At 57.1% G+C, this 26,188-nt stretch overlaps 1 protein-coding gene across 3 annotated transcripts in view; it reads left to right on the forward strand.

Annotated features, from left to right (window-relative positions):
• Positions 1-26,188, forward strand: part of DPP6 (dipeptidyl peptidase like 6) — a 484,609-nt gene that overhangs the window by 386,926 nt on the left and 71,495 nt on the right. For all 3 annotated transcript variants that reach the window (XM_054574779.1, XM_054574777.1, XM_054574778.1), the window contains exon 7: positions 12,010-12,091. In XM_054574779.1, coding sequence (XP_054430754.1) covers positions 12,010-12,091 — 82 coding nt within the window. The remainder of the gene's footprint in view (positions 1-12,009; positions 12,092-26,188) is intronic.

Genomic DNA, 26,188 nt, shown 5'->3' on the forward strand with positions numbered 1-26,188 from the left:
TTAATAATGTAGCATGTACCCAATGTATACTTGTGGTCTCTAATTAAACATTATCTGGCTTTACTTTCGAGGCAGCGCAAATCCTTCCTGTTGCCAGGAAAGGCATGATATACTGTATAATAGAATCCTTTCCTAATTTTTCAAGGCTAAGGGTTGTTGCGTGACACTCGGGTAATTACATGTGATTTTTCATTTCTCTCCTAAGAGAGCCATCTCGGCACCCCCCCCCCCGCCCCATTCTCAATATTCCACTGCAATTAAATATAAGCATTCCTGTCGAGCGTCCCGGGGAAGCAGAAAAGACAATGTAAGTCAACAAATATTGACCGAAACGCTGTATTGAGTAGCAAAAGCCGGGGTTGCTATCCTTCAGAAGTTCAAAACCTTGCTGGAAAGAAAAGGCACAGATGGATACATATAATTTAGTGCCTCAGATGAGTATTTTGAACACTGAACACAAAAGGAGAGAGAGCTGCGGGCGCCAAAGGCCTTAAAAAGACAGTCTGGCGTGAGCCGCGCCTTAGATTGAGCTGCTGTTTGTTTGTTTGTTTGTTTGTCTTTTGAATAGACGGAGACAGAGAGGAGGGAGTGCCGTGGAGCTAATCGTTAAACAGGCTTGGCCTTTGCGGTGAGCCAGCAGCTTCCAGGGATTCGGGGGTGCCAGGCGGGGGCAGGGGTGCTCAGCTGGGCCTGCGCCCGGGTAGAGATAAGGTTGGGTGACCCTGGGGACAGAGGGCGCAGGCGCCACCCCAGCGTGGCGGGTCTTTGCAGTAATGAACCTGCTGAGCACTTGGAGCAATGAAGTCAGCAGGCTCAAATTAGGTTTATGCTCCGGTGCAGAGCCGGCGGAAGGGCCGGGGAGCTTAGGAGCACAATTCAATTAGGAGGCCTGGCGGGGAGTCCCGGCCGCATGGGGCTGGGGCGCGCAGGCAGCGCGGAGGCCCCGCGGGAGCACGGGCGGCTGGTGCTGTCCTGGAACGCCAGGGCCGATTTCAAGGGTTGATGTCCCACGTCCCTGTAATGAAATCGCGGAGCCGTCTGTGCCCTGTGGTGAGTAGGGCCTGGCGCCTGAGGCGATTCAAGGTAGCGAGTCCACGGGGCGCGGTGAGAATGCTCAGGCCCAGGGACAGTGCCCCCATGGCTGAGCGCAGGCCCCCCCAGCGCCCTCCTCCCACGCACACCCCCGGGACACTGCGCTGGGCCTCGTGCGCCGGCGGACGCACTTGGGCTCTGCAGGGCACGCAGCCTGCGCGGGGTGGGGGTGGACACCCCGGGGAAGCACCAACGTGAGGCCAAGCTGTAGAAGAGAGGGATGGTCTAAAAACGGCCCTCCGTGTGCCGCCGGCGAGCCCGTGGTCTCAGCACTGGGGACAGCTCCTGGGTCCCACTGGCTTCTCCCTTTCCCCCCTTGCCTGCCGGAGCCTTTCTCTCTCCCCTTCTCCCTCTTTCGGGGGCAGGGAGGGCGGGGGGGACACTCTTATCAAGCTTTACCCAGAAAATACGGACTTTCAAATCAGACAGACACGGCCCCCAGCCCACCCCGCTGCCTGTGTCCTCATGGGAAGAGCCCTCTGCTTCCCTGGACAGAGCCACTCTGTGTGCGTAGTAGACATGCCACGACGGGCTCGTGGGGGTCGCAGAGGCTGTAGGGGGCACCGTGGGGCCCTGAGCTGGTTCGAGCGCCGTGGCGGCGGCTCCGAGACTGTCCGTGATGTGGCCAAGTCGAACCCGTCACCCCTCCCACGCTCTCCTTGTCATGCCCGCCAATGAGGATTAAAAAAAAAAAAAAAATGGGCGCTGTTAGTGTGCACCCGGGGCCGCCCGCCCTGCCCGTCCTTAAGTTGCTCTCCGCACCGTGCGACACCCAAGATTGTCACTGGAGCCGAGGAGGAGCCCTTCTATCTCTAGAAACAAGTGACAGAGTTTTCCCTGACACGTTAATTTCCTAGGCCCATGGACAGACTCAGGGATGTAGAGGCAGGCATCCGCCTAACCGTGACCTTGGAGATGGATTTAACGGCCGTCCGCCCCGGTCCCGCACGTGGACGTCTGCGGCAAGGCCCCGGGCGGGGCCGGCTCCTTGGTCCTCGCAGGAAGGACGGAAGGACGCCACCGTGGGTCCAGCCTCGCCCCGGGGTGGGGTCCGCCCAGGCTGCCGCTTGACTTGGGCGCCACCTAGTGGGCCCGGCCGGAAGCCGCCCGCATCAGTGTCTCGGGGGCTCCCTGCTTGGGTGAAGAGTCACAGGGCCCCCCGTAAGTCCCAGAGTTAGACGTGTGTATGCTGGGCCCTCTCCCCGGGTCCCTGAGGAGGACCTGTCTGCATCCCGAGGTCAGGGCTCACCTGCCCGGAGACACCTCGCTGCGGAGCAGCACCCGCGCGCGCCCCCGGCCAGCACGCCAGGCAGCGGGGCCGGCCGGGTGTTGGCAGTGCGGCCGCGTCTCTGTCCCTGCCACGGGTCACCACGCGGCCGGAGCGTGCCAGGACCCCGCTGGCACTCAGGCCCTCCCTCCTTGTTTGCTCGGTGTGGACGTCCCCCTTCTCTCTTCTCTGGGCCCCGACTGCCCTTGCAGAAAGCCCCCGGCCTTATTTACACTGGGGACACCGGCTGAGACAGAACCTCGGGGCGGCCTTGAGGAAGCAGCAGGATTGCGGGGGGTGGGGCCTGACGGAGAGACCGGCACGTGCAGCTGACCCGGGCACCGTTACGACGTCTCTGAGCGTCTCTTCCTTCCCATACAGCCCATGTTTTTTAAATGATACGTTTCCGGTAAGTTCCCAGCCACGGGGGCCGTCCCAGCAGCACCATGCGACCAGGACAGCAGCCTCTTCCGTCTCCCCAAGGTATCCCACTGCGCCCCTCCTCCGCCCGCGTGGTCGCCCCTGGCAACCAAGGGCATGACCGCCCGGCAGTTCGGCCTTTTCTGGAATGTCTTTAAGTGGAGCCGAGCTGACACAGTCTCGCGGGGCCGCTTCCTCGCCAGCAGAGCCGCTTCGCGCGTTCACCGGGTGCCTGCGTCCGCGGGCCAGGCGGCCGGCTGAGGAGGTGGGCACGCGTTTACCGTGTGACGCGGGGGCTGTTCCCAGCTTGGGGCTCCTCGGGGTGACCGCGCTGTGAGCGTTTGTACACGGAACTTCAGGCGGACCCACACCGTCACTGCTCTTGGGCGAAACAGCTAGAAGCGGAGCTGCCGCGTGGCACAGAAACGGGTGTGTCACTTGATAAACTGCCAGGGTGCCCCCCACCGCGGCTGTGCTGCTTCGGCCCCCTTCTTAAAATTCGCGGCCCTGGGGGGCCGGGTTTCTTGACCCGCCACATCCATCCGTCCCTGCATGTGGCCGGTGGCCTTGCCCTGTCCCAGGGCACACGTCCGCGCTGGCCCTGCCATCTAACCCGACTGCACATCTCTCGTCCCCCAAAGTGTCCTCTTCAGGGTGCTCTTTAAGCAACGGGTCCGTGGAGGAAGTGAGTGTCAGCCAGGAGGGGAACAGGAGGTGGGCGGCAGAGCGGAAGGCCCTGACCGCCTGCGGCCCTGGGCAGATCCCCCGGCGTGGGTCACGGTGCCCCGGCCCTGGGCGCGTCCTCGTTTCCTGGACAGATTCGGAGCAGGGGAGGGGCGGGGGGGTTCTTCCTGAGAACCACATCTCTTGGAGAAAGAACCAGATCCCAAAATGTGCATGTCCGGGAGGGCTTACTTGGTCCTGTGTGGGGTCTGCTGGCTGCTTCAAGGCCACAGGAAGAGCCCGGAGCCTCCCTACCCGGACGGCAGTCCCCTGTCTGCAGAGAAACCTGCCCTCTGAGTCTGGGCCCCGCCCCCGCCGCCCCGCCCCCTGCCCACCCGGGCTTACAGGCCAGGTCCCCAGCAGGGGGCGCACAAGAGGCAACCACACACAGATGTTTCTCTCCCTTCTATTTCTACCCCACTTCCCTTCTAAAAATAAATAAATAAAAAATGTTTTAAAGAAAAAAGCAGCCCCGCATAGCAAAGTCTCTGCCTGCCCCGACGGGAAGGTGGCTCTCCCTGGCCCGCAGTCCTGCCCTTTCTGCCCCCTGCAAGGCGCACGAAGGCGCCCAGGCTGAGGGCGGGGGGGCGGGGGGGCTGGCCACAGGAACGCGTGAGAGGGCCACCCTTTCTCATCAACCCGGACGTTTGGACAACCTGTGCACAGCTGCCGATGCAAAGGTCACGTTTGTTCCATCTCTGTACATCTTAACCACATCATGGGCAACAGTGTAAATTTCTACTGACCTTTTCAAACGCTCGGGGTGGCTCTCGAGGTGTGCTAACACACACGCTTCTCCGCCCGGGTCCCCAACGTAAGCAGCCCAACAGCCAGTGTGAGATAACATTTCTTAAAGGAGGGAAAAAAACATCCAGTTCCAGGGCAGAAGGGAGCCTGGCGTTGAACCCCCAAAGGTGCTGGACCGCGACTACCTCAGCCAGGGAGGAAGCTGACCGCGACGTCCTCCCGGGAGACCTGCGACCTTGGCCACTGACCCCTGCCGGGTCAGCTCCTCCCTGGGCCTCCCGTCTGCCTCCTTGATAACTGGCCCCCACTCTCTGAGCTCAGGCTGCGCGATGCTTGTCTGGGAGGCGAGAACCCCTCCCTGAGCAGCCCCACAAGACACGGCTCAGGAACCAGATTGTTTCCAGGCCTGATTCTGAAAGATCGGCCTGCAAGTTCTAAGTGGTGCCTTTGTCATCGTCATCGGAAGCAATGACCCAGCAGGCCGAGGGGCAAACCTGTCCTTCGGGGGGAGGGGGAGGCGGAATGAGCCGTGACGGGGCGCAGGGAGTCCGTGGGGGAGCTGCCAGGGAAACGGACCTTTCTCTGCAGCCTCACGCCCTTCAGCCTGTAATTCTGTCAAGCGCAGGAGCTGGAGGGAGACAGGGAGAGGCCGGAGGACGGAGCTCGGCGCCCTGCCTGGGTCTTCCTTTGCTAGTCAGCTGCAGGATCTGAAACGTTCTCTCTCTGCAGCTGTCTTTCCTCCACGCAGTTCGGGGCGGTTGTGCTTTGTAATGGATCGCTTTTCGCAGCCTGCTTGAGCTGCTGGGGATGTAGTGTTGTCTGGCTCCTCCACGCTGTCCTCTGCTTTTTTTCTACCGTCACCTGAGGGTATGTCTATTGCTTTTAGAAAGAAAGAGGAAGAGAAACACAGAAACATCAATGTGAGAGAGAAACATTGATTGGTTGCCTTCTGTACGCGTCCCAGTTGGGGATCGAACCTGCCCCCTGGGCATGTGCCCTGACCAGGGATCGAACCCATGACCTTGTGCCCTAAGGGACGGCGCTCCAATCCACGGAGCCCCCGGCCAGCGCTGTGCTCTCTTCTTGTTTGCCGTACGCTCGTGCTGGATGTTTCAGGTTCTGCGACCGAGTATCAGGTTACCCCCAGACCTCATGGTTTCTAACTGACAGTTACTTTGCTCATAAATCTGCAGTTCGCATGGGGCCGGCAGAGCGAGGCCGTCTCTGCTCCGCCGGGTGTCCAGCGGGCAGCGTGGAGGGCGGCGGCTGGGCGCCTCAGACGGCGGCCCCCTCACCCGCCCAGCGGCGGAGGGTGGCCGTCCCCTGAGACCTCGGCTGGGCCCGTGGGCCGAAGAGCCTCTCAGAGGCCTCGTACGTGGCCTGGGCTGCCTTGCAACGTGGCATTTGGCTTCCACACAGGCGAGTGCCCCGGAAACAGACCCCGAGGAGCCGTGAACATCGTTGCGTTTGTCCCGCGCCCCACGCGTTCCCCGGGGGCGCCCCTGCTCTCCGGAGGCCTCGGGGCAGCCAGGCAGCAACCCCACCCCCGGTTTCAAAGAAGCAGACTCCCCGTGAGGGGGGGGGCACGCCAAGGTTCTCAAAAAGCGTTCGACACCACAGGTCACGCCCCACCGCGTGTGCGAACCCCGCCTGCCACACGGGCCACACGCCGTCGCTGGGTCTTCTCGCTGCCATTTGTATTTTGAAGACGGCGGGCCTATTAAATACGCGCTGTGAACTCAACCACACGCTTTGTCCTGAAGTTCGGGCGTGGGCCTCCCTGCAGCGCGTGTGCGTGGGGCTTGCCTGCCCCAGCCCTGTCCGCGGGCGTGGGAGCCAGGCCCTGCCCCTCGGCCGTCCGCGGCCTTCACCTGAAGAGCTCTTCCAAGTCCTCAGCAGGCAGGACGCGCAGCCTCTCACCCACGGACACGCGGCCTGTGTTGAAATGGCGTAACTTCTCACCGGCTAAGCCGTTCATGGCCTATCACCAAACTGCCCACCGTTTCTACACGAGAATCCCGGCTGGCTGCTTGCCCCACTCTCCTTGGAGGAGACGATCGAATAGAAAATTATAAATCGGTTCTGAATGGTTGCAAGAAACCGCAGAAACACGTTTTAAGTAGAGCGAGAACGGGAACCCGGAAATGTGACTGCCCCCCTCCCGCCCCCGTCTGTGACGATGTCCACGAGGGATGGCAGGCGAGGGGCCTGTGGGCTCAGGAGGGTCTGCTGTGAAACAGGGTCACTTCCGGAGGCCCCTCCGCATTGAACCTTCTGTTCTGTTCGTTCTGTTGAGATGCTGGCCGGCTGCTGGTCCGCCTGCTGTTCAATGAATCGCTGAGCATCATCAACGTGAAGAGATGCTGTTGGTTAAGAAGCTCACCTTGCCCCTGCTGGAGCTGCTCAGTAGACTGAGTGTCGGCCTGTGAACCAAAGGTCGCTGGTTTGATTCCCAGTCAGGCACCGGCCTGGGTTGCAGGCCAAGTCCCCAGTAGGGGGCGCGAGAGAGACAACCACACTGATGTTTCTCTCCATTTCTCCTCTCTCTTCCTTTCCCACTCCCTAAAAGTAAATAAAATCCAAAAATAAAAATTAAAAAAAAAAGAGAGGCTCATGTTTTTCTAAGACTTTAGAACGTGTTTGTTCCAAGTGCCAGGAAGCCAAGCTCAGAGGCCCCTCCTCCAGAGTCGGCTCGGAGGGCCCGGCAGGTTGAAACTGGGGAGCGTGCCCGCGGCCCTTCCCCGCAGGGTGCCTGGTCCCCAATGTCGCCTGTGCCATAGGTGACAGAGACCAGCTAATTTTGGAAAAATCGCGAGCACGTGAGTGGCCCGCCTCTCTCTTCTCCCCGTGACGTCAGAGCGGTCGCTCCTTGGACCGATTCCCGGCTGCAGGAGCCAGCGAGGCCGCACCGTCACCTCCGCGTTAAAGTCTCCCAGGAGCCCGAGGGGACGTACCCCATCAGACGGAGGAGGGGACGGAAGCTCAACGGGGTCAGGCGACCCCCGCCCCCGACCGCCCAGCTTGTAAGGGCGGGTTGCCAGGGTTCCAGCCCACGGCCGGGGCCAAAGGCCACTCCCTCATCCTCAGAACGGCTCCTGGGGGGTGTCACCTGAGCGCCCGGGACAGGTGTTCCTCCCACAACCAGGTGTCTGCTCTGAGCAGGGCCTGGAGGATGACGACCAAGCAGAGGGGACACCGGGATGTGTTTAAAACAATGTAAAAGATGGACCGTCCTGGGTCATACGGAGCTGTGCAGAGAGTGAGCAGGCTCGGGGCCACCCCAGCGCAGGGGACCTTCCCTGCCCTCCTCCCTCCTCCCTCCTCCCTCCTCCTCTCTGTCCCAACTTGACTGCGATACCGTTTCCCCACCGTGGAATTCACCCACGTAGCGTGTGCAGCGGAGCGGCTCGTCGTGCATTCCCGGCGCGGAGCGGCCGTCGCCTCCTTCGGCGGCAGAGCCTTTCGTCGCCCCCAAAATACGCTTTGTCCTTCTGCTCGCTCTCCGCGCCCCCTTCTCGGAAGTATTGAGCGCTGGCCCAGCCTAGACACGGGGCTCACAGTGACCTCAGACGCACGTCCCCCTTTCTTACAAAAGCTGTGTTACTTTACTTAGGGCTCCTATTTGTGACTATGTGTGTTCCCCTGTCCCTGTAACTCGGATGAGGGGAGTCGCCAGTATTTCAGAATGAGCCCCCCATCAGCCTCTGCGGCAGGACTTCCATAGCCACATGCCTCACAAGGAAAGGAGCGTCTGACGCCCCCAGACACGGAGGCGACTTGAATTCACTCGAATGCAGGCCACGCAAAGGATTTATGCCCGCAAGGACCCTGCCCCCAAGAAGTTGACTGTGAAACTTTAGATGTACGTTAAAGACGATCGTGCAAAGTCTTTGATGCTGTATGAGTTTAAGGCTTATTCACCCTCCCCTGCAATCCATTGGCAATTAGACGGGAGCGTATACATCCGTCCTTCATCCTCATCCATCGTCCATCCATCCTCTGTCCAATCATTTTTCACTTAATACGCATGAGCGTCTACAATGTGTCAGATACTCTGCATATAGAAAGATTCAGAAAACACATATTATTTGACATGGAAAATGCTATTTTTTGATGTCTTTAGCCATGAAAGTGTAGGAGCCAGAACAGCAACTGTTAGCTTTTACGAAGGCTGTTTTTTTGTTGTTGTTGTTGTTGTTGCAAAAGTTTTCAATCCCTTAACCCAGCTTAGGAAGATAAATGAGTAAACTTTCCTACCCTAATTTACTCTTCAAAATTCAACATGATTTATGCCCTGTTTGTTTATTGCTCAAATAAGCAAAATTCGAACAGATTGCATGATTATTTCGAGATAGAGTTAAGTCCAGATAATTGTGTTTGTCCTTAATCATTTTTTTACCAATTCATCTCTACCCCGAGATGATTCATACAGAGCCTGGCATGGATTCTTTAAAATAAATCAATAAATAAAGAGAAAGACTGAAAAAGGGGAGAGAGCACAAACCTACACCAGAATAAAGAAATAAATACTTTCATGCACTCTCCCATTGTCTGTCTCTCTGTCTCTCTCTCTCTCTCTCTCTATCTTTCTTACACGCGCGCGTGTGCACACACACCCCCCTGAGAATTTCATTCTGTTCGATGACAGTGAACCAGGTCTTGGGCTCAGGGCCGAGAGCAGTCCTGGTGGTCTTCCTGGAGGAGGCATCCCCCAGGATTTCTTCTCCGATGGGAGTTTGGCGCGCAACAGCAGATAGAACTCCTGCAGGTGGACTCTGGCTGTCCTTTCTGTAATAACTGTGTTCCCCGACGGTGAGACACCTGGCCCCAGCCGTCTCCAATATACATATATACCTGCATGTCAGTTCACTCCAGCGCACACCTGAAGCTGTTTCAGGGTGCCTCACCTGCCCCCGGGGAGAAACTCATGGACTCGCCAGACTCCAGCTCTTCCTCCCTCTGCAGCTTGGCGGGATCCTGTCAAGAGGCTGTTTCTAGAAGTTCCTTACGTTGCTTCTGCTCTTCCCCGCCCCTCCTGTGTAGTATGGTGCTGTGTGTGTACTAGGGTTCTGTCCTGTTGTTAGAGTTTTGCTTCCATTTTCAGTCCCCCCCCCGCATCCTGGTTGTCTGCAAGTGTTTTTCTTATTTGGGGGGGGAGGTTGTATGAAGAGTATGCAAAACCCTATTACAGCCGAAGACCTGGTGTCACACCAAAAAAACCCACCCAGAGAAATGCAACTCCTTCCTCTTCCACGGTCCCCTCCCTCAGTCCCCACCCTCCTTCTCTCCACTCTCCCCTGTGCATAACCAGCCTGTGGTTTCTGGGTGATGCTGCCTGTAATGCTTCCACTCACAAATGAGGAGATACATGTGTAGTTTCCATCCCCCTTTCCTGTGTGACAGATAGGAGGGCTTAGCATAGCTCTGCCGGGGGAACCACTGCATATCGGTGTGCAGAGGCCTCCGTTCTTTTTGACAGCTGTATAATATTCCATTTTGGTGGACATACCATCACTTCCTCAACCCCCATTGTTCCTGATACTTTGGAATCACAAAGCTGTGATGAATACAACGTTCTGTGTATGTGTTTTTGTACCTTGAGAGGTGAACCTTCCAGGGAGTGACCTGGGTCAGAAGTTAAGTGTGTGTTGTATCAGGTATCGCCGAATTTCCCTCTGAAAAGATCGTACCGATTAGCATCCCCACGAGCAAAGCATTGAGAATGCCAGTCTCCCCCAGCCCTGCCCCCACAATGAGCCATCCTGTTTTTTATCGATTGACTTAAGAGAGAGAGAGGCAGAGACCTATCGACCTGTCGTTCCATCTGTCCGTGCCTTCGTTGGTTGATCCTTGCATGTGCGCTGACCGGGAATGGAACCCACAACCTTGGCGTATCGGGACGACGGTCTAACCCACGGAGCTACGCTGCTACGGCCTTGGTCATACTTTCTTTGCTTTCGTTTGTTTGTTTTTAGCAAGTTTCATAGGTAAGACACTAGCCAGTATAGTTTCAATGTGCATTTCTCTGGTTTGGCATGTGTCTAGTACTTTTTCACGTGTTCAAGGGCTATTTTAATATCCTTTTAGAGACTTGTCTGCCCATGCGTTTTTCTCAGGTGCCTATCCTTTTTTGGTCTTTTGCAACATTAATTGTAGAGTTCTTTATTTGATAGAGATAGTAGCCATTTGTCCGTAGGACGTGCTATGAATACTATCTCCCAGTTTCTCATCATATTTTGTTTGTGATGTTTTATCATGCAATTTTTTTTAATCGTATGTAGTCAAATGTATCACTCTGTTATTTCATCCCTTCTGGATTCGGGGTCATCCTTAGAAAACCTTCCCCGACACCAGATCAAGGAGGGCATCACCCTTGCGTATGAAAATACTTTGAAACAGTATAACCACAGACGCGGTGGGGTTCGCTCAAGTCCCTTGGGAACCTGAAACGCGAAGACTCCCCATTACTCTCCCCCCTTCGGGGCCCGCAGCTGGCCCCGGTCATTGTCACCCCGTCCTCGGTGCTTTCCCCCCGTCTCCCGGTTCCCCTGCTTGCGGCAGACCCAGGCCGCCGCCATCTATGGCTGCTGGGCGTGGTGACTGACGCCCTCCCCCAGGGCTTTCGCCTCGGAGCGCGTTCCCTCTCGTCCAGGCAGGGCCGGGGACCGGGGACCGTGGCCTTTGGGATTTTCTCCTGACCCGAGCCCTCCATCAGCACGTCCTGACCCACTGCCCCTGCCCTCCCTTCTCGTCTGTTCAGGGCTTCCTTTCCCAAAGGCTGTCAGCCACAGTCTCTCCGCAGGTGAATGAGTGCTTTGTCGCTGTGTCCCCTCTTCTAGAAACCTTGGGGCCCTGGGGCAGGGGGCTCCCCCGGCCAAGGCTGGCCTGCTCAGCAGGACACGGGCAGAACCCCGCGTGGGGAACGTGACTTCGAAAGCAACAGGAACATGCTCTTCTCTATACATTGTGGACAGCGGTGGCTACAAAGCGTCCTGAAATAGCGGACGCTCAAAAAAGTGCTAGTTGCTTCTTTTTTTTTTTTTTTTTTTCATTATTATGACTTCTATCCGTTATGACCTTAAAAGGCCATAGGAAGGGTTTTGTTGGCGTGGTATTTTGCATGTAGTAAATGGAGAATAGAAAATGTAAGCATTGTTAAAGGGAAAAATATTTCTCTTAATTGTCTCTCTCTTGATATGTATACATACTATATATGCATATGTGTGTGTGTGTGTGTATAAAATACATATACATGTAATTATATCTCCTCTCTGGAGAGTTATATCTACCAACATAAACCAAAAGATGGAACGTGTCCCTGAAGCCACTCATTTTGGAAAGTGCCCATGACCTGGTATCATGCCTAGGAAAACAAAAACAAAAACAAGCCTACCCTTCAGGAAAGCCAAAGATGGAGATATCAGTTACGAGGAGTTATTGCTGCAGAGCTGTGCATTTCTATTTTTAATTTGGACTGTCCTGAATATTTTAAAAGTGGATCTGTAGACCCCCCCGCCCCACGCGGTCCCTCGGTGAGCAGCGGCTGCGTGGGCCACGTGGCGAGGGACCCGCGGCGCCTGCCCGTGGCTGAAACGCAGCTGCAGCAAACTGGCGGAGCCGGAGTGAGCCAGGCCGTTGGGTAACACAGCCCCCGAGCTGGGTGCCCTGGACGGGGAAGGGAATGGCGCTCAGCGGGGGGATAAAGTTCCAGCTCCGCAAATTCTCGTTTCCCACTGCTTCTTCTTCGTTTTGTTTTTCAGGGATCCTCAAAGCCTGGACCCCCCGGAGGTCAGCAACGCGAGGCTCCAGTACGCCGGCTGGGGCCCCAAGGGGCAGCAGCTGGTAAGCACAGCGCGTTCAGGATCGTGTTTTGCATTGGACGGAGCTGACGTTGCACAGCCTGAATCCGCCTCTCGCCACGCAGCCTGCGTGTGCGGGTGATGGTGGATAAGCGCGCCGGGGCGTCCGCAAATGCGGACGTCTGTGTCTTTGTTGATGGAGAGTTAAAGCGGGACCCGCCCTGGCCTCGGCACCCTCGCCCGCTCTCCTGGAGCAGGTCCCCGGCTGCTCCTGAGTCCTGAAGGCCAGGCTTTCTGCCATCTCCTATGAAATGGCACTTTTTTCCTGGGGTGAGAGCTAGAGCTCTGGGGGAAAGCAGATTTTGTCTCCTCCCGGTGACAGGGGGGCGGAGTCGTGTCGACCTCCGAGACACTCTGAGTTTGACCAGCCAGGCGTGCTTTTCGAAATCCGATTCCTGAGTCTTCAGCGTTAGGGGCAATTCAGCGACGGCTAACATAGCATGGTGGCCCCCCACCCGACCAGCTGCCACTTTCTTGTCACCGACGATCACCACGAAGCTCACAGGCTCACGCCTCGCCGTCAGCACGTGGGGGAGGCCGGACGCAGGGACCGGTCCTCCAGCCGAGGCTGCCTCCTGGACGGCGCGTGCCATTTAAAGAGAAACTGACCCCCCCTCCCCGCGCCTCCTCCCCCCGCTGCACAGGGAGCCTTTGTGTGTGTGCGTGTGAGTGTGTGCGTCTGGCACGCTCTAGAATTCTGTCTGGAAGTGGGAGGCAGGCGGGCTCCGCTCCGTCACTGTCCGGCCCCGACTTCCCAGGCCGGCCCCTCCCCGCCTCCGGGACTCTTGACTTCACACGCGTGCCGTGATCCCGAGTGGACAGGGGCGGGGCGGATCATTACAGAGGTTGTCGTAGGTGCCCTCTTAAAGGGCGACTGGCCACAGCATCCCCCGGCGTCCGCGGCTCTGCGGAAGCGTCCCTCAGCCTCACGGGTCCCGCCTCTCACGGGCAGGCTGCCGTGAATCGCGCGCGGGTTCTCGCTGCGCGATAACGTGTCTGTCCCCGGGCGGGCGGCCCCTCGTCCAGGGTTCCAGCTTTGTCATCTTTGTGTTCTGAGCACTCAGCACGGGGCCTGGCAACACAGGAAGTATTTGTCGGGGTCCAAAATGCAGGTGTGAACAGGTTGATAGCCGGCTAACACAGTCTCGCGGTCCCCAAGCAGGGGAACGTAACAGGAGCGGCCGGAGGCAAAGAGCGGGAGCCCGGCCGAAGCTCAGGGCGTTGCTGAGGGGCGGCGAGCGAGGGCCCGCGTCCTTTCTGCTCTCCTTCAAGGAGCCGAAGGCTCGCTCCGCCCGTCCTTGCTAATATCGGGGCTCAGTGCTGATGTGCTCATGGGATTTGTGAGTTTTTTTAACTTTTGGAACGTCGAGGTTTTCAACACACAGCTCTCGTACCCTTGCTGGTAGGGTTCTTACTTGGCTTAACCAAAATGTAGAGGATGAGAAGGAAAATGAGAATCGTATCCAGTGAGAATCGGGCCTGGGTCAGCGGGGACCAGCCGCGCCCGGAAAAGGCAGGACGTGCAGGGCCCGCGGCAGGGGCTGGACTCTGCTCCGCCTCGCAGGGACGCTGTTCGGAAGACACGCCACCAAATCCCATTCTTCTAAGTCTTCAGCGTCGCATAGGTGTACAAGCGCCTGTCTCTTTGGGTGACGGCAGTACTCCCCGGCTCGCCCGAGAGAACGTGTCTCTCACACACCGCCCGGGCGTGAGAGCCCGGCACTCACTCATTTCTAACTGGAAGCTGGGCCCGGAGTCAGTATCTCCCCGTTCCCCTTCCCCCGCCGCCCCCCCGCCCGGCCCCCCGGTGGCCACTGTTCTCCTCCCACCTTCCACCCGTTTAGCTTTTTAGATTCCACCTGCAAATGAGATCGTGCACTATTTGCCTGTCTCCGGCTGACTATGGACTGGCATGTATGTATCGGATGGACGTGTTAGCTGGTGCTACGGTGGGAATCGTTCTGTAACGCCTTGAACTCACACATTGTTATGTGGCCATTGTATCTCGTTAAAACAGGGGGTGGGGGGGACTCCTGTAAGGTCACAGGACCCAGCTGGTCAGAGCTCCTCTCCCCTCCCCGGAAAGCCACCAGGGAGCCGAGCTGAAATGGGACAGGCGCGCTTCCCTGGGTCCCGGCCGTCCCCAAGGGCGCCGCCGCGCAGCCGGGCACACGTAACCAAGGGGGCAGGGAGCATCTCGTCAGCCCTGACAGCTCCAGCGAGGGGAGAGAGATTGATTTTTCCAGCAAGAAGAGATTATTTCATGAAATGTCGCATCCACGGCGAGGCCGGGCTGAGGTGACAATCCATTAATAACTTATAAAAGCCTCTAATCAGTTTGGGTTAATTTGGTATTCATTGTAAAAACATTCATCACGGGCACTGAAGTCCATGACAGTAGCCACGAAATTAATTCCCAGGGACGGGGCGCGCTCTCCGTGGCCTCCGGCGATGGAAGGAGCGGGGCGGCGTGCGGGTTCCCAGCTCGGCCAGGACCCCCTGCGGCGTGCACGCGGCGTGGTACTAGCACGGGGCTGTGCGGGGGTCGCAGCCTCCACGTCCCCCTGCACGCGACAAGTAAGCGCAGTTTGGGGTAATCCGCCTGGGTGGGCGGGCCGGCGTGGCCAAGCCACCTGCCCCTTGTAGCCACGGAACGGGGGCAGTAAGGACAGGTTAGGGGGCTTTGTCCTCCACCCACAGACGCCCTGAAGAGCAGGGACGTCCACACACAGCCTCCTAGCTGTGGGGTCCGAGAGGGAGCGAGGGAGTTGGTGTGAGTCGCACGTTATGACTCCGTGGGGATTTTTTAAATTACTTTTTTAATATTTTAATCACCAGCGACATACTATATCCGCGGGACTTCGAAGTCTTTTGTCACGCTGTATGGAGCCAGGGCAGAGGCATGAAAGGAAGCTCATTTTTCGCGCATGGAAACATGCAGGAAGAGGCAGGAAGGCAACGAGAGGAGCGAAGACACTCCCGGCCGCCGCCTGTGAGGGCCCTGCCTCGGTGCTTTCCCGGGGCAGGTCAGGACGGTATTATACACCCACAGGGTGAGCTGTTACACAGCTGTCAAAGAGAGCAGGTAGGAGGCCCTGGCCAGGTGGCCCAGTGGTTTGGAGCATCATCCGGTGCGTGGAAAAAGGCTGTGGGTTCGAGCCCTGGGCGGGGCACATACGGGAGGCAACCAATGCTCCTCTCTCACATCAATGTTTCTCTCCCCGCCTCTTCCTCTCTCTCTAAAATCGATGAAAACATATCCTCCGGTGAGGGTTTAAAGAACTAGGTGGGCTGTACAAACACAGGGGGAATAGATCATCCAGTCGGCCATATTAGCCCTAAAAATGAGCTGTCCGCCGTATGTTAGCCCGTGGAGAGAGGTCATTATTTTGGCCCGGCCAGACGATGGGCATTTTACCCACTTCTAAACGTTTCTTGAACGGAGCCACGTTATAGTTTGGCTAACAACGGAAAAGAAGAGGACGTTTGTCATTAGCAGTGAGATTCCACTCAACAGACATGTGCTCAAGCCACGTGGGGCGGGGGGGGTGGGCTTTTGGGGGCCCGGACAGTCCTCAGGGACGACAGCGTGTCTTATTCTGTGGGGTTCAAAGCATCTTGCAAATGTGACCTTTCTCCCCTCCTGCGCTGCAGCCCGTAAGAGCGATTTCCCAGGACTCACTTGGGAGCCAGAGCAACAGTGAGAAACAGGCGGACTGAGGGTCGCACCGGGGCCTGGCCTCGTTGTGAGCGTCGGTCCCAGGGCACGCTGCGCCCTCTGCCCCCGCCCCACGCCCCTAATTCCATCACGATGGCCCCACGCCCCTAATTCCATCACGAGGGCGCCGCGTATTCTTTCTGCCCGGGAATCTAACTTAGAAGGGCGCGCCCATCAGCCCAAGTGATACTAAGTTAGAGTATTTCAGGATAATCCCTCAAATGCGATTCAGAAGCGGGACCAGAGTTCTGCATTAAGGAACAGCGCCTCTCGTGATGGATGCCTCAGCTAATGCCACAAAGCAGTTATAAATTAAAATAACCTCTTTAGACTCTGGGGTGGAGGGCGGAGGCCACGGCCGCGTTGCAGCCCTGGGCAAACCGGCCGTTCCACTGCGGCGGGAGCAGGTCTGCAGGTTTTTCCAGGGGACTTGGGGCGTGTGGCTCGGAATTCTCCCGAGAGCCCGCAGTGGGCTTTTAGGGGCTCTTTGGTGCCCCCTCCCTTTGGTGGGTGGAGGGAACACCCCTTTGTCATAATTCCAAAAACGTTTCACGATCTGAAAACACCACGGCAAAGGCCCCTCCTCCTGGTCTGTGTGGCGTAACAATGGCTGCCTCCCTGCCGGTCCCCGTTACGGGAGCCGCTTGTCACGGGCGTCTGCGTTATCCTTCAGCTAGTCTGCCTCCGCGTAACTCTATTTCCCAGACCCAACGCGAGCTGTTCAAAGAAAGAGGACGGTTTTCATTCTCCTTGGCTCTGCCGCGGCCCGTGTCTCCGTGTTGAGCAGAGCTCCAGTTCGCGGCCAACAGCTGTTACGTGGATGCCCGTCCAAGAGAGGGAATACAATGAAATGTCAGATGTACAGGCCCAGGGGCCAAAACTCACGGAAACTGGAAAAGCTTGAGCTTACCGCTTAGAAAATATAAGACTGACTATGTGTCTGGTGTTTAAGTAACCTGGCCGCTCAGATTACAAGCCCCTCCGTGGAAGGGGTTCTGGGCTTTCGAGTCGGGCGTGTTTTCCTGACATGTATGTTATGCTGGGAAAGATCTCAGAACGGAGCTGCAAGGTCTGCCAGGAAAACCTGTCAGGGAGAGCGGGCTGGACTGAGCGCCCTGGCCAAACAGCCGGACTCTGTGCCCTTCCCTGGGAACCTCAGGAGACAAAGGCACCCCATTCCTGTCCCACCCAGACCCCCAGGGGGATTCCGGTCTGTCTGCTGTCAGACGGAAGAGCCAGGCCTCCCTGCCGTGTGCCCCTCGCCCCGCTCACTCCCCCGGTGTTGTCTCTGGGCTGGTACACATCCCGGGGACAGGCGGGGAGCCCACGGGAACTATGGAGCTCCCTGGAAACGAGAGGTACCCAAGAGCTTTTGGAACCACTTTAGCAACACCTAAATCAATGATTTGCACATGATTCTTCCCGCCTCTTCTTGTAAACGGACCTCCCAGGGCCCTTCCTTCGTAGCATCACGTTAGCCCTTAGCAGGGTCCGGGTTCGGCTTAGGGAGAGGTCAGGGTCGGGGTTGGGCTTATCAGTACTGGGAAGATACAGGGCCTCCCTTTTTAAACAGCCTTTCCCGACCCGGGTGCCCCTCTGCCCTTGGACATGCCCTTGGGTCCAGCAGCCCACGAGGTTCCGTTCATTGCGCCGCATGGCGCTCGGAGCCGGCGGGGTCTACATGTGACCAGACAGTGGCGATACGGGGGAGCTCAGGGAATCCGCGAAGGAGTAAAAACAGCCAGACCCAGCTGCATCCGTTTCAGGCTGCGCTTGTTCTCACGGACGTCACGGCGCAATTCTAGGTCAGCCATTCCCAGGTATAATGAGCCATCAGCAAATTAGTGAATTGATTTTTCTGTTTGTTCCTCAGTTTGGAAACCTGATCGCTTATCTGAATGGTTTTACAGTTTAGCCTCGCGGCTGGGAGGGCTGCTCGCAGGTGCAGTCCCGTTTTACAACGTCCCCGGCGGGGCCTGGTGGGGCCGGGCCAGCGCAGCGCCCTACGTCCCTCCCCGCAGGGCAGGGCCCGCCGCGCCCTCCACCCCGCTCCTCCGCGGCACCGGCCTCGGCGGCCCCCAGCCCAGCTCGGCCCCGCTTCCGCCACACCTGCTCTGCTTCCGCCTGCAAGGCCTCCCCGCCCTGGAGGCCCCATCCCTTCGGTGGCCCGAGTCACCGAGCTGGCGTGCTTGACCCCTCTGCCTTCCTCGCCGCCGTTGACCCCGGTCTTGAGGCCATGAAGACCCATCCCCCCCTCTCCACGCCCCCCGGCCCCTCTCTCCCACCTGCGGTCCTGCTTCGTCCCCCTCCCCGAGTCTACCCCTGCTCCAGAATGTTCTCTGTCCTGCCACTGGGAGGTCTTGTCCATTTTCCCGTGTGAAATCTTCCCGCGGCTGCCCGGCGCTGGGACAGATCCCAAACGCCTGACCCCTCCTGAGGGGCTCTCCCTGCCGTCTCCGGCTGTCTCCCCTTCCCAGGCTGAGGACCCGCACGTCCCGCACCCTCAGGCACCTCGACGCCTTTGCACTATCTGTCCCTTCGTCCGGTTCACACTCGGTTCCACCGCTGCCCCCAGCCCCTACCTCCTTTGCCTGGTTGAAGCCCCCCGCCTTTCAGATCTCTGCTGCCTCCTCCCCGCCTTCGGGGAATGGCCGCAGATCCTCACCCCATGGCCAGGACCGGGCTGGGGACCCCCTGCTTGTCCACCGCTGTGGCCGCCGCGTGCAGTTATGCCCTGTGGGCTCTCCCGTCTTCCCCAGAATGCTGGGACCTCCGGAGAGCCTCCTGGTCGCTAACGTATTCTCAGCCCCAAAGGGTAGGCTTGACCGTGAGGAAGGAAGCGCAGAGTAAGCACCAGAGGCTGAACGAGGGACCCGTTGACGGCAAATCACTCACGCGCAGTGAAAACCCTTTCAAATGCAAGCGTAAGTCCCGCGCTCACACGCTTTTCTGTGTTCTCCCGCCGGCACACGCCAGCTGGCGGGCCGCTTCCGGCCGTGGCCGGTGCTGTCCTTCCCTCAAATCTTACCCTTCCCAGACACCAAGGGAGTCACGGCCGCCGGTCACGTCGTGCCCACACCCGGGCTCAGCGCGATTCCGCGAAACTTCCAGATTTTAAAAAATCACTGCCGCCTGTGCGTGCATTTATTTGATTAACCTCATTTTTCTCCCCAGCCCACAGCTCCCATTCCTTTCAATTAGCTGAGAGATGGGAACAATTAATGGCCCGCGAGTCATTGGCGTGTCCTCTGAAGTCACTGCCATTTCCCGCACATCTACTCCCCCCGGACCAGCTTCATGGTGGGCCTGCCTGTCCTTTAAATGTCCCAGGTCACTGCATGACGAGACTAGATGACTCCAAAACGTTCCCACCAAAAGGCACGGCGTAGTAAGAGCATCAAACAACCCTTCCACGGGTCAGGGACACCGCCGTCCCAGACAGACGCACAGCAGACCCTCCCCCCTAGCGCATCCGTGGCCAGGCAGCCGCCGCCGCCACCGCCCGCGACCCGTGGAGTCGAATCTGAACAGGAAGTCCGTGTCAGCAGGAAGCCGGCCCATCCCGCAGCTGGTCGCCCCGCCTCTCCCATCCTGTGTCATGTAGAACGTGCCAGCGGGGCATTTGTGACTCTCCGTGAGGGGGCAGAGCCTGTAAACCCTTCCCTCCAGTAACCCTCCAGAGACGCCGGCCAAGGGTTCGACAGCCGGGCGCGCGGTTAGTGAAGAGGGCTCCTTGCGGCGGCGGGTGGGCGTTTGGACAAACCCGGTTCCTAACTCAGCAACACGGGCTTTTGTAAAGCCCACGGCTTGGGCCCCGCACCCGGCGGTTCCCGTGTACCTGTACATCCGTGGGTTTTTAAACCCACAGGTGCGGCCAGAGCGGAGCTGGCGGGACAGGGCGGCACAGCCTCCTTGATTCACTCCAAAGCCTCGCGCTCACAGTTCCGACTTCACGCCACACGGAAGCAGTGGCATTCTGTTTGTAATCACCAGGCCTGTAACAAAAGACTGCGTGACATGCAAATTGCTGGTCCTTAGAACGTGCCCGGCGAAAGTGCCGCTTCCCAAAGGCAGCTGTACCCTGTCAGGTTGACAGTCAGCTTACGCTGGCCCTGGCCAGTCAGTTCAATTCGAAGTCAAGATCAGGCTGTGCCCTGGCCGGGTGGCTTGGGGGCTTGGGGCTTCGTCTTGTGCACCAAAAGTTTACAGGTTCGATTCCCAGTCAGGGTGCAGGCCTAGGTTGCAGGTTCAACCCCTGGTCCGGGCATGTACAGGAGGCAACCAATCGATGTTTCTCTCTCAAATCAATCAACATGCCCTTGGGTGAGGATTTAAAAAAAAGAAAAGAAAAGAAGATGAGGATGTTCCGAAGATGTTTATCTTGTTTTCCTTCTAGCCCAGGATAAGGAGCTGTGCCCCCCTGCCCCGGCCCCAGATAGGTACTGTGTGCAATATTAATCATTCTCGTGTGATTTCCTTCCATCAAACCTAGAACTAATGAAAAGACGGCCTGAGCTAACAGGCGCTGGAGGTCAGAGTGCCAGGCGCTCGTGCGTGGCTGCAGCAGCGGGGCAGCAATAACCGTCAACAAAGCAGCCTTTTATCCAGGCTCGCCGTGCACCGATGCCGCGCTAGGCGCTTCACACACTCTCTCCTTGTTCTCCACATCTCCACCCAGCAGCGAGACACGGGAAATTCAGCAAATGGAAACCATTCGCCCGAGAGCGTATCCCGGCCACGGGGTCGGAGCCAAAGGCCGCGTCTGAGCCCAGCGTCCTCTGCTGATGCACCAGAGCGACTGAGCTCAAGGCCAGACGCCTCCGTACCTGTGGGACGTCTCCGAAAAAAATCTCTCCCATGCCCTGCAAATACAACATGCAATTATGACTGTGAATGATGGTGTTTGAATTCAAGGCCACCCGTAAGAAGCTTTTTATTTATTTATTTATTTTTTTTTTGCAATATCTAGAAACTGTATCAGCCCCTGGTGTGATTAATCTCACTCCCCTGTCTTTCTCCCCCGCTAGCGCCCTAAAAGGAAAGGACGCATTGACCTAACTCTGATGTTTCCGTCTGAATTCTCTGCAGGGGCATCAATGAACCCTCAGAGAAGACACTAAACCCCGGTGGTAATAAAACGCTCTGCCCAGGGGAACGGGGTCCTGAGCCCCACATTGCGGCCACTCCACCACGTCCCCAGGGCGTGGCCTAAACATGTCTTTTAGTTTCCTGCATTTCACTCTCTTGTTTCAAATGTACCTTATATGGTCCAAAATACTATGATGATATACAGGGGGGGTCTGGCACAAGTAATGCCCCCCACCCCCCCCATTTGTATTACAAAATCTTTCATGACAAAATCATACGCGTGTCATTCTGTAACATAACAAGGTCACACGCAAGCACAGCCTAGGACATAGTAGGTGCAAGGATCACATTAAAACTGTAAATGATTACAGCCGTATTATGACCCCGCCCGCACTCAGGCAGGCCTGCCTTCTGCCAGACACTGTATAATAACTGTGTAACATCCTCATCTTCTTGCTAATGAACTGCTGCATAAAGACTAAAGAATATATGTGAAGTCGACACGCGACACAGAACAGGGCGAAGACGCCGCTGCGCCGCGCCCCACTCTGTCCCCTCCCCCGCCGGGCACATCGCTGCCGCGCTGAGCTTTCTTCAGGCTTCTGGCCCGCTTTCCAGTCTGGCCGCGTATTTATGGATCCCCAAATAGCACGTCATTCCAGGTGTCTAACCGGACGTCACGGAGACGGTGGGTCGTGTACGCTCCTGTCACTTGACGTGGCACTCGACACCGTTTGCGTGACGGTGGCGGACGCGGACCCATGTGGCTGCGCCCGGGCGGGTCCGTCACACTGCGTCAGCCCAGTGCCCTGGCCGAGGACACACACTCCTAGTCTCCGGTTAGTCTTTTCCATCTTCACCCAACGACGTGTTTAGTGATTTGAGAGACAGAGACAGAGAAACAGCGACGTGAGAGAGCAACGCTGACCAGTTGTGTCCTGGACGCGCCCGTCGGGGCCCGCACCCCGGCCCTTTGGTGTATGAGACGGCGCTCCCCCCAACCGAGCCCCCGGCCAGGGCTCTGGGTCGTTGTTAAGTTGCCTACCGTGTGGCAGCCCCGTGCCACAGGCGCCGTGGGCTGTAAGTTCCGTGTATCTCAGTACCAGTGCAGTTAAGACCTTCCGCAAGCAGAGTTCCCATTCCTGTCATATCGTCTGTAAAAATGCCTGCTCACGCCTTTGACCCATTTCTTGGTAAGGTTGTTTGCTTCTTTTTGAGACGTGTCATTTTCTCGTATAGTTTGACCTTAATTTCTGGTCCATTTTATTATTGCCAATGTTTTTTCTGAATGTATAGCTTGTCATCGCACTTTTGTGTTGAGATACGGCGGGAGGAAAAGGTGGTGATTTCAGTGAAATCAAATATATCCCCCCACTGTCTGCATTTTGTGTGTCTTTCTGAAGAAATTCTCGCTCCCCGAGGGATAAAGCTGTTTCTCCCTTACGCCCCCTCTAACACCTTTGCGAGTTCACAGTCCACAGTGGTGTCCTTAGGCCCCCGGACGTTGATTCGTGGGCGCAGCATGAAGCGTGCTTACGCTTCTTTTTTCCTAGGAATGACCCATCGTCCCAGGGCATTTGTGGAGGAGTCCCCGTTGCCTCCCCAGGGGGTCTCCGGGGCCCTGTCACTGAGCTTTTCTCCGTGGGCGGGCTCGGTTGGGGACCCTGGAATATATTCCACGGTCGTTCGCCTGTCAGTGAAACGGAAGCACACGTTCTCAATCACAAGAGCTTCATAATAGGCATGACAGGTCTGGTATAACAGGCATTACTATGTCTTGCTCTAGGTGCACGCATGGGCGCGGCCCGTCCCCAACCGTGCCCTTGGGGACGTCTTGGCCGTCTTTGGCACGGCGCACATGCGTGTGAACGTGCACATACATGCATGAGCAGGCACACACATGCACAGAGTGTGAAACAAGCTTGTTCAGCCCTTTCAAACGCACTTTTGGGAGATGAGTTGCACTTGCATTACATTTACACATCAGCTGAGCGAGAACTTACAAACTTCAGCTACCGACGATTCCAATACATGACGTAGTGGCTAATGTAGCTACTTTTTCAAAAAAAAAAAAAAGTCTTTCACTAAAGTTTTGCCATTTTCTTTATAGATTTCTTGCAGACGTTTGGTTTGAATTTATTCCTAAGCCTTGGACAATTTGGGGACTATTTTATCTGTTTCATTTTTTAAGATACAATTTTTCTAATGGATCACTGCTGGCAACAGAATCGCACTTGGCTTTTTACGTTGATGTTGCCCCCGGCCGCCTCGCTTAAACTCCCTCAATTCCAGTAACTTACCTATGGTTTCCTGTGGGATGTGAACTTAGACAGCTGTGTCCTCTCCGAACGACGTAGCAAAGCTGTCTCCCTTTCCCGTCGTGTGCTCCCCGCATCTGTCCTGTCTCACTCTCGGGCTCCCGCGCTGCGTAGAACGAGCCGGTAACCACAGGCGTCCAGTCCTCGGTAAGAGCGCGGCTTTCAAGCTCCCCCCCCCGGCCCCGCCCTGGAGGGACGGCGCTGCAGTGCCCGTTCCAGTTTGTGTGGGACTTTTGTGGGTTTCCTTGGTTTGGTTTCGCTCCTGTGGCTTCAGTTCTCTTTTTCTGTGTGTCGAGTGGATTCCGGATTCGGCATGTGTTCTGCCTCCACGGTCCTGGCCAGGCCGCTTTCCTCCTTTGGTCTGTCTGTGAGGCTTGTGACATCGGTCGCCGGGAAGCCGTCGCGTTCCCGGGATCAGCCAACTTGCTCACGAGGCCGTAGCTTCCTCGTGTGCATACCTCTGGCTGCATTTTGAAAACTAATGTTTGTTAGGACTTTAGCATCTGCGTTCATGAGCAAAATCGGTCTGCTCCTGCGGCCGATTACGTGACTGAATTTGACTTGAGCCGCTTTGTTGGAATGGCCCCTCAGCAGGAACAAGCCCCAAACTCGGTATACATTTGTATGACTTACAAAGTCGAATGTAACTTCGACGATTCTGCAAACCCACCTACGTGGAAGCGGTTACGTCCACGAGCCGGGCGGGGCTGCCCTGAAATGAAGGTCTCGAGGCCGATGATGCTGCCCCCCGTGGCGTGGTACTGACTCCGTTCCCCACAAAGTCTCCTCACTTGACCCCCTGAGAACCTTCTTGGGAAGAGCACGGCCTGAGGTGGCTGTCGCTCTGCGGGGCAGGAGAGCACCATTCCTGTTACCACGCTCACTCCCTTGTCTCGCTGGCCACACACACCTACGTGGGGCCGCCAGCACCAAGGCCCGCGGCAGCGTGGACTCGGCACTAAAGTTTCCTGGTTTCATTTCCTCTGATCGCTCCTCCGTCGCGAGGATGGGCAGAAGCCCGATTCCCCCGACAGCATGTGCACGCGTCCCGTACGCCGGCCACCCTGCCGCAGCCGGCATCCTGCGTAGCGCAGAAAGAAAGGAAGAAAGAAGGAAGGAAGGAAGGAAGGAGGGAGGGAGGGAAGGAAGGAAGGAAGGAAGGAAGGAAGAAAGGAAGGAAGGAAGGAAGAAAGGAAGGAAGGAAGGAAGGAGAAAGAAAGAAGGGGGAGAGAGAAAGGAAGGAAGGAAGGAAGAAGTGGGAGAGAGAAAGAAAGGAAGGAAGAAAGGAAAGAAAGAAAAGAAAGAAAGAAAGAGAAAGAAAGAAAAGAAAAGAAAAATTAATTCCGGTCAGGCCACTGCTAGAAACAGAACGCTATAAATAGAACGATGTCGTTTGTTTCCGAAGACTATAGATACCCTCGAACGCGGCGAAAAGAACAATAAAAGGGAGATAGTGGGTGGTCTGCGTGCGTGCGTGGGCGGTGCGGGTGGAGAGAAGCTGACGTGCACGGCCATGAAACGGCTCCGCGTTCCGTTCCCGTTCAAACGCTGGCTGACAGGCCAGGAGGACGCCTGACGGCCCCGGACCCTGCTCGTCACGCCCTTTGACAAAGGGGAGGCGCGTAGGTCCCGGGCCAGAACGGTCCGCGGGCCGCGGCGGAATCGCTAATGGCGGTTTGTTTCCTTGTTGCTGGCGGCGCCTGCCGCCCTCTCCCGTCGGAGGCCGCGGGAGTTCCGTTTATACTAGCAACACACATTCCCCTGAGCAGGGACGCTTGTTTTCATGAAAAGAGAATATTAAAAAAATATATAGATCCTTGGCCCTGGCTGGTGTGACTGGTGGGGCTCAGTGGATCAAGCGCCAGCCTGCGAACCAGAGCGTCGCCGGTTCGATTCCCAGGCAGGGCCCAGGCCTGGGTCGTGGGCCAGGTCCCCAGTAGGGGGCGTGCAAGAGGCAACCACACATGGATGTTTCTCTCCCTCTCTTTCTCCCTCCCTTCCCTTCTCTCTGAAAATAAATAAATAAATAATCTTTAGAAAAAAATCCTTACCAAGGGGTATGTTTGTTGATTTGCGAGGGAGGGGGTGGGGAGGAACATCGACGTGAGAGAGAAACATCCATCAGTTGCCTCTGAGAAGCATCCTGAGAGGGGAATGAACTGTAATGTTTTGGTGCTCGGGACGAGGCTCCAACCCACTGAGCCGCACGGACCGGGGCAAAAAGGAATTTAAAAAATAATGATAATAATAATAATAAAGTAAATGAAAGGAGCAGCGATTCTCCAGTTGTTCAGCCATCCCTGCCGGAGGCTGTGGTTGGCCACGGCTCAGAATCACTTCCACGCGAGAGAGAACCCACCCCAGTGGGCCACGCCAGGCGCCGCCCCTCGCGGGCCTGCACGCGCTAATGGGGCCTGAGCCTCGGTCCCCCCCACCGCGCCACAAACCACGGCAAGGCCTCGGGGCGCCGTAAAGGCCATGAAACACCCCCAGGCGGCCCTCCGTCCTTGGCGCCGTCCCTGTTGACGCCCGCCCTTGGCCGCTGAGGCGGAAGGAGCAATCTAATCCTGTCTTGAGCCTGGGCCAACATGGCAGACTTTTTGCTCGCATGGTGAAAAAAAAATGACAAAATGGAAAAACATAGACTTTGGAGCCAGGCAACCCTGTTAGCTTTTCTGACCTTGACGCTCCTGAGTCAGCAGACCCATCCGTAACACGGGGGTGATGAAGCGACCTATTTTGCATGGTTATTGGGAGAACCGGAGGGAATGGATATAATCAAACCACGTGGGAGTGAGCGCGTAAGAAATAATGGGAAGTGCGGTTTGGGGGTCTCCGCGATTCCCCTTCCTCCTGCGGCCGCTGCCTTTTCCGTGGGGGTGTTGCCCTGCTGGGCGGGATGTATTTTCAGTGTTTGGGGGGAGTCCCTTTAATAACAGTCTGGGGTGAAGAAGGA

This window comes from Pteronotus mesoamericanus, unplaced genomic scaffold (assembly GCF_021234165.1).
Source record: "Pteronotus mesoamericanus isolate MK-2021 breed Mesoamerican mustached bat unplaced genomic scaffold, CSHL_Meso_final contig_265, whole genome shotgun sequence".
NCBI classification, from domain to species: domain Eukaryota; kingdom Metazoa; phylum Chordata; class Mammalia; order Chiroptera; family Mormoopidae; genus Pteronotus; species Pteronotus mesoamericanus.